Here is an 8,316-nt window from a genome sequence, read left to right as displayed (position 1 = left end):
CCCATCCAACCTGGCCTTGAACACTTCCGGGGAGGGGGCATCCACAGCTTCTCTAGGCAACCTGTGCCAGTGCCTCACCACCCTCACAGTAAAGAATTTTTTCCTTACATCTGATCTAAATCTACCCTCTTCCAGTTTAAAGCCATTACCACTTGTCCTATCACTACATGCCCTTGTCAAACGTCCCTCTCCTTGAACTCATTTTTTAAAAAAAGACAACAGAAGTACTTGCAGTATCATGCCAGTTACGGCACTGCTCACTTTCAGCTAACACAGTCTATGCACCTATGTAAGTCACTCAGCAGCAGTAGTGCTGGTTCTTGGAAGACAGAGCAGAGGTCGCTCATGGATGTGTGCATAAATGTGGTCATAATGTCTGCATTCAGAAGATATTTGTTCATTCATGAGTCTCTGCGTGCCTGGCAGAGGTGGCAGGAAAAAGTAGGTCATGAATAATTGCTCAAGAACTGGAGGGTCTTTTCTGTTTCTCCTGTAATTAGCAACTGCAGCTTCATCACTGCATGATTACATTTTCAGTATTTCCCAATTGCTGCTTTCCTGGGCCTTCTCTCTTCTAGGAAAGAAAGAATGAGCTCTCCCAATTAACCGTAAAAGCATCTGGGCACATAATGCAGGCTCTGACTTCTGCTCTGGCTTCCAAACAAAAACATGCATTTCTTATGGCGGCAGTAGCCAAGGTCAAGTTTTCCCTTCTTTCCCCCTTTTTTCTTTCCAATATGGCTCCAAAAAGCACATCTGCTAGGCCCATAGAGACATTTAGGATAAAAAATGAGGTGTCTATTTGACGATTATAGAGGTGGATCTCACATACAAGAATCCTGCTTTCAGCACTAATTTTTGATTTAGATTATGCCTTTGGTCCTCAAATAATATTTCCAAGGTGTAAATCTGATTTCAATAGGCTGCCATCTGCTTTTAGAATTTATACATGACTTTTCAACATTTACGCTATTGTTTACAGTATTTTTTTGAATATGTTTTATAGCGCAATAGGAAAAAGGGTGGAGATGGGCCAGTACATCTCCTTCATGATCCCAGGCTTGCCTTCAGTAATTTGGTGATTTGCTGGGTGTTTCTTTAGTGATGAAAGTATAATGCTTTTGCATGTTAAACTAGGCAAACGAACTGTGTTTCTTTATGGAAAGCTGAATGATAAAATGATGGAGTGTTTGACAGGCATGTTGTTCACAAGTGGAGTGGATGCACGGTGCGGTCCTGATACCAGCAGAGCTACCCTATACGCGAAAGGGTCAGATCGGTTTTGTTGGCTCACGGAATAATGGCTTCAGTTGCTCACAATCTCTCAGCAACATTAAATTTTCAGGAATGTGTTTATCAGGACGTAATGGCGGCCAACGAAGCCACTGACAAAACGTTTGGAGGGGGTGGTGGGTCTGATCCCCACGCAGCCAGCACCGCCGGGAGCCTTTCCAGGCGCTACCGCCCGCTCGGCCCCGCACCCCGGCCGCTATCGAGGGCGGAGGCGCAGCGCTGCGCCCAGCCGCGCTCCACCCGCGGTAGCCGCTGGGCCCCGCTCCCTCCCCGCAGCGACGAGCTGCCGCGTGCAGCGCCCCGCACCTACGGCGGGGGCGGGGCCTGGCCGCCCGGCCCTCCCCCGATGTCGGCGGCGGCACCGTGCACCCGGGCGCGGCGGCCACAAGCGGCTCCCGTTGCGGCGCCGGCTGCCCCGGGTCCTCCCACCGCCGTATAAAGCCGGCGGCGGGCGGCAGCGCCTCTCGCTCCTGCCTGCGGAGGAGGAGGAGCGGAACGCTGGGCGCGGCGGCTCTCCAGGCACCGTTTTTTTTTTTTTCTTTTTTTTCTTTTTTTTTTTTTTTTTTTTCTTTCTTTCTCACCCCGCCCCCTTTTCCCCCGCCGCTCTCCGGAGTTGGCGGCGCGGGGAGCGGCGGCAGGCCGGCGGGTACGGAGGGGGAAGATGGCGTTGAGCAGAGCCCGGTCGCCGCGTCTCCTCCTGCCGCTGCTGCTGGTTCTGGCGCTGCCAGCAGCGGCAGAGCGGCGTCCCGGGCCCGGCCCCGGTCCCGCAGGTGAGGCGCGGGGCGGTGCGGGGCAGCGGGTGGGACGGCGGGGCCTCGCGGCGTGGAGGTGGGCTCGGGCCCGGTGAGGGCGGCGGCGGGGATGCGCTGCCGGGCGGTACCGGTCTCTTTGTGCCTCCCAGCTCGGGAACATCCGCAGGGAGAACCCTCCCGTCTCGGAGGCTGGGAAACGCCGCTTTCCCGATTTATTTGGGTTTTTTTTTTTTTCCTCTCATCCCCCTCCTCAGCCCCCTACTTTAAAATGCTCCGGGGGCTGGAGCGCATTCGACGGGGCGGGGAGGGGGCTGTGGCGCCGGCCGGAACAGGGCTGCCCAGGTTGTTCTGAGCGGGACAGCCTGGCTGGAAGCGCTGTGGCCGCCGAGGCGGCTCATCGCCCGTGGTAAAAAGAGAAAGATTCCTTAATGGGAAGTGAGTTTCCCTGACTTTCTCCTTCTCTGCCCCACTCCCCGCCCTCCTTCCTTCCCTTTCCGTGAGACAAGGTGTCGATGAACATGTTTTTCCAAGGCTGGGAAAAGCTCAGCGTCGTTCCCTTCTTCTCTAAACTCTGGCAGCCGGTGGTGAAGTTTCCTACTTGGTGCACAAGTCAACTGTGGGCTTCAGTGCCCCTTCCCGTCCCGCTGAGGCTTGTTTGCTTTTTGATCATTGCTTTGTAACCACTTTAGCTTCAAAGAGGCAGAAGATAAAACTCGTTTCTATCTTTAGCATGCGAAGTAGAAGAATGGTTACAGGAATTTCCCTCAGAGGGAGGTGTCCAAGCACATGTATGTCCAACTATATCATAGAATCATAGAATGCCAAAACATATTTCTTGCTCTAATACTGTTCTGGAGTCTGTGAGTCTGTACTTCTGATAGCTATTCTAGGCATACAAAGGTATTTCATTCCACTAGATTATTACCACATGAAATCCAAAATAGTTTCATTTCTTGGCTTGTATACTCAAGAGTGTAATCAAGTTATTTTTAATATCTAGCTTAATTTTCTTCTGGTGTGCAGAAGGAAGCTGCTTTTTTTTTTTTAGAAGTTTTGTCAACAAGTTCTAATTTTGGTAGGAAAACTGCTGACTTGGTTGATAACTAGTGTTGAAAAAAGGTGGTGATGAATACCAGACTCTACTCAGTGAGCTTCTCATTTCCATTTTTCTTGATGCTTTGTTGCTCTTAGTCGTTCAGAGGATTTCTCTGAAGGCTGTGGTGTGCGCAGTAGTTCACAATCTGTCAGGGATGTGTGAGCATTACTGTTCAGCCTTCACTGTCCCGTGGGGGTGCAGCCTACGGGGGCATGTTTTGTGTAAAAAGTTGAGCTCCTATGCGTGTTATCAGAGCCGGTGAGATTGCAAGTCAGGGTCCTTTGGAAATCAGTTATTGCAATCACAGTTTAAGATGTTATCTAATTCTAATAATGCCTTTTTTTTTTAACCACATACTTGAGATGTGGGATTTCAAGCTGATATAAGCTAATTGCTGGCATGATAAGGATTTTTTTTTTTAATATTGGTGGTGTTCAAAGATGTGAAAAGCAAAGAGTGCGTAGTCCAGACAGCACTGTGTGATTCAGCAAACCAGAAATAGACTGCTACTTCTATATAAATAATAAAAATGATGCTACACAAATCACAGTGCTAAAAAGCCCTGATACCTTTATATATAGGTACTCATGTGGGACAATATTAACTCTTTTTAATTTAAACATTAGTAGCTGGAATTGTAGCAGGCTCTGCTGACTTGAAACCACTCCTTGAGTAGTTTCATGACCCCAGACACTGCCTGCTGTGTTACTTGTTTTTATTCCAGTTTTAACCTTCAGTGTTTTCCCCGAGTCTGTGCAGTATTGTTTGAAGAGGGTCAACCTTAGTGTGCCTCCAGTTCTAGAAATACAATTCTTAATTTCTAATCTCTTGATGCTTTGTACAACTGAGTCTAAAGCAGGACACAAAGGCACACTGTCATGTTTTGAAGCGGTCTGTTAGTGTTTCTTGCTTCAGAAATAAGCTGTAACAAGAGTGTCTAAAACCGACTGCCAAGGTACATCTTTATTTCTTCGCAAGACTGTACTGCTTTACTCGGAAAGGCTCGGAAAAATGGTAGCAAGAGAAGTGCCTGTTGCACAGTAGTGGTTACTTGAGTGCCGAGCAGTCAGCGTGGCCCCGTGGCAAAACCATGTTTGCAGAAATCCCTCCTGTGCTCCTTTGCCTCAGCTTTCTGCTTGAAGCCATCACAGAGAAGAGCACTGTTGAGCTCTGAAACACTGATTCCTGTATGGTGAAGATACAGAAGTTTCTGTGTTAAAAGCAGTGTTAAAATATTTCCATTGCACCGTACTTGCTGTATGCATGTTGCTTATCATGTAATGCAGTCCAGGACGTGCGGAGAGCGAGTGGAAAAGACATTTGTCGTTGTACTAGAAGCAGGCTGCGCTTTTGGCAACAGACGTAAATTATGTTCCCACCTGAAATGTTTTATTAATCAGCTGTTTGCACGGGAAATGGCTTTGCTGCCTTTGAGTCCCTTCCCCAGGGCGGCTGCGGGGACTTGGCCAGCTGGAGCGTGGCTGTGCTGGGGCTGTAGGTTGTAATGGTGGCCAAGGGGCAGGTTTTGAGGTGGGCCCCGTGGTTCGTTGCTGCCTGTGCGTACCCCTCAAATGTGAGGGGTGAGAGGGTGGGTCGGGGGGGGCTTGTCATAGAAAGGGCCTGTGCAGGGTGAGTGGCCTTCCAGCGCCAGCCCGGACAGGAGGTGTGGGCAGCCTGACGGGCCATGGAGTGCTCTGAGCAAGCAGACTTTCCTCCACCCCGGCGTCCATCAAATGCTGGTTACGAGTGCTTCAAGCAGTGATTGCTGGCTGGTCTAGCTGTGCAGGGACTCACGTGGAGATACAGCATGCGCTGTTGCCATTTCTGTTGACTTTTTTGGGCTCAGCCAAAATGGCCACTGTGAGGGATGGATAGGCCTTTCCCTCTGAAGCACCTGTGGTGCACAAACAAGGGAATTTGGTCATTCAACCATCTTGACAACCATCTTCCAATACTTATTAGAAGTATTGGAAGACTTGGCCTGCTTGGTGGAGGAGAGGTTGTAAGTACAGCACGCTATGCCTGCCTTCATCTCTCTACCCAGTTTTCTGTTTCTTGCTTCTCAACTGATGCTAATTTTGTCCCACCATGCCACCACAGTATGTAAAACTGCTACGTAAACCTGTGTTGGGGAAAAACCTCCTCTAGGTCTTTTGGAAGTTTCGTGCCCTTTTTGTGAGGACTGTAAGAAAAAGCTGCCACCTGCCCCTTAGAGATGAAGGATAAGGGCAGAGAGTGACGTACCCAGGACCTGACCCAGCAGGAGACAGCGTTTGGATTACCTGTGTCCTGGGGCACCATCATCCTGACTCCCTGGGCAGTGTTTAGGAATGCCTGTGGCATCAGTGTGCACCACTTCAGATGGGTAATGGTCACTCGTGTAGATACCTTTAGGTGCCAGCTTTGAAATAAATGGTCAATAACAAATGAAACAGTGTGTAGTGGGGAGTATGTGTGTTTGGGAATTAGTTAAAAGTAAGTGAACGTGGCTGCGGAGGTGCAAAGCAGCAAAGTCATTCTTCCATTGCGTATTTTTTCCCCTTGAAAATATTTGTCCTTGAAGACACCCAAAGCCAGCAGTCTTGAGTTCTTCGTGGCCTGATTTAGAGGCTGCACAATGCCAGTCTCTGTTGCAAAATAAATAAATAAAAAAAAATTAAAGTTTTTTTGGCCAGATTCTTCTTTCTTTCCTTAGGTGGAGGGAATAATTAGGCTGTGGATGTAGACCACAGTGGTGGCTGTGACTTTGCATCTCTCTGTGATATGCAGTGGAGTTGGATAAGATTACTGCAGCTTTAACTGTAAAATGCATTTCTAATTAAAACAAGAAAAAGTAAAACAGTTGTGACCTTCATCATCAGCATTTGATACCATAAATTACAGTGGAATGACCACCATGGTTATCTGAGCCAGGAAGGTTTTGTGTGAAAAATGTTCCTGTTGAGAAGCTAAACTAACATTATTTCTCAATTTTCTTTAAGCTTGTGGTGTGTTCTGGAGAGTCATGATTTATGTCCAAGTTCTTGACTTTTTCCCTCACTGCTGCTTAAGCAAAAGTGACTCACATTGCGGGGAAGTGTTTAGTTTGTCTGTTGAATTAGCACTATTACACTGTGTAAGAAAAAGCACTATCTTTCCATTTGTGTAGAGCTGCTAGTCCAAAATAGAAATTACTTGACATGCTGCTCAAGTGAATTCCCTTGTCATGAAGAGTAAACATGGTTGCAGTAGGGGCATTTTTGTTTTCATTTGCAATGTCAGTTTTTTATAGTTTTTGAGGGACCAGTTGCAAGGCAAACACGTTTTGAAAGTGAAGAATATTTTTATTCCCTCCTAATTTAAACGTAGAGCGTGGTTCCCTCCAGCATAAAACACAACTTGACCAAACAGATCAGTATCAGGAATGTTTCTGTATGTGTGGGAATGTTGTAGCTCTAGAGAATAAATGACACTTAATCATCAGGAAATACGTGCTTGCAAGCACAGCCTGACACTGCAAGTGGCTTTAGGCGGTTTAATAGAACTGCTTCTGCAGTGTTTCCTTAAGGTGAATTCAGTTTTTAAAATATGGGTTGTACTGGTTAGCAAGAGACTAAATATGTAACATCACTGTTTCATCCAGATATCTTTTTTTTTTTTTTTTTTTCCCCAGGAGCTAGAATTCCTTTTACAATTTGTTGTAGCAGGAAAAACAAACAAATGACAGGTCCACTAAAGAAACAGAGTAAATCTTTTGATGATCAGAGTAATCTGACTTTTTCATGTTCTCAGTGTGTGCATGCCTGTGTGCCTTTTTAATGTAATATTTTAATGATACTGATTCCAACCGAGCCCTGAGACTGCAGAAACTTAGGAACCTACTAATTGTTGAAGTATTTAGATTATTGGCAAATTATACAGTTTGCATATTTGATCATTTCATTCTGTTTCTGCTTGAACCAAAATTAAAGATACTGTGGATTACTATATAATTTCTTTTAAAACACATGACTATTTTTGTAATGGAGTACAAAGTAATTACTAACCAATTTCCTCCATAGTTTAAGGGTACACAGGGGAACTCTGTCTTATGACATTCAAATTTATAGGATAGTTCTGAAGAAACCCCATTTATTTTAGTGGTTGGCTCACAAGCTCTTATGGTCTGCGCTTTGAAAGTATTCCAGGGTTGGAATACTTGGTCAAGTTGCAAATCTATTGATCCAGTGTGGATTTTCTTAGAAAATGGACACGGGCGGGGGGGGGGGGGGGGAGTGGGGATGAGGGGTCCTTTTTGATTCTTACAATGTAACTGCAGGTATGTTTTTAAAGCTGACATATGCACTATTTGTAATAAAAGCAAACAAACTGTAAGGAGAAAAGACAAAAATGCCAAACCTATTTTTGTTTAGTATTTAAAGTGCCATTCCCTTAAGAGTTAACTCTGTAGCTGTGGGTCTAAATGGTAATGTACTGAAGGAGCCCATTAGGGGTTCTTGCTGAAATCAGCCCTGCAAAATAAGCAGTTTCTGATAGAATTGCTTTTGTAGGTTTTTTTACTTTACTTTTTTTTTTGGGGGGGAGGCGGGGGAGGATTGTTTACCTTTAGTTTTGAAGTTCACACGAAACTTTTAATACAGCAAAGTGTTTCCTTAGGCTATCCCTGTAAGCAGTTTACTAATTCTATTTTACGTCACTGTAAAGCAATTGTACACATGTTAGATCAGAACCAGACCCATAAACTTAACTGAAATTCGTGGGTCAAGTGTTGGATGTTAAAAGCACCTTTAAGTATATGTCATACAGGACATGTCATGGTCTGCCTTGTGTCAGAAGTAGGACAGAAGTTTTTGGTGCCGTCTCATGATTTGAAGGACCGAGTTGTTCAAGGCAGGGCAATACCTGTATCTCACAAGTGTGGGGTTTATGTTGCTTGTTTACACAGAAAAAGGATTTTTGAAAAGTATGGTTTTTTTCCTTTCCAGGGTTGTGTGGCCATTGTTTCTCTTTGGAGAATTTTACATGTCCGGTATCTGGACATAGACCCAGATGTGAAGCTGTAGGGCAGCTTTTTCAAATGAACTGACTGATGGGGGTGGTAGCGTCCGCTGACCACATGAACCGCGGTGCAGGCGTGGAGGACAGTTACGCGTCTTCAGGACGGCTCCAGTTCCAGCTCCAATTTCTCTTTTTTTC

At 45.9% G+C, this 8,316-nt stretch overlaps 1 protein-coding gene across 2 annotated transcripts in view; it reads left to right on the top strand.

Moving 5' to 3' along the window:
- The first annotated feature begins 1,657 nt into the window (after positions 1 to 1,657).
- Positions 1,658 to 8,316, top strand: part of PLOD2 (procollagen-lysine,2-oxoglutarate 5-dioxygenase 2) — a 54,213-nt gene continuing 47,554 nt past the window's right edge. Inside the window, exon 1 of one of the 2 annotated variants that reach the window (XM_086754921.1) lies at positions 1,658 to 2,063. In XM_086754921.1, coding sequence (XP_086611047.1) covers positions 1,955 to 2,063 — 109 coding nt within the window. In that variant the 5' untranslated portion in view covers positions 1,658 to 1,954. The remainder of the gene's footprint in view (positions 2,064 to 8,316) is intronic. The other variant, XM_086754920.1, reaches the window with a different exon arrangement.

Source organism: Chlamydotis macqueenii, chromosome 9 (genome assembly GCF_036417535.1).
Source record: "Chlamydotis macqueenii isolate bChlMac1 chromosome 9, bChlMac1.mat, whole genome shotgun sequence".
Taxonomy (NCBI): domain Eukaryota; kingdom Metazoa; phylum Chordata; class Aves; order Otidiformes; family Otididae; genus Chlamydotis; species Chlamydotis macqueenii.
The sequence above is the reverse complement of the archived record's forward strand: the minus strand, read 5'-3'. Positions and strand labels throughout refer to the sequence as shown.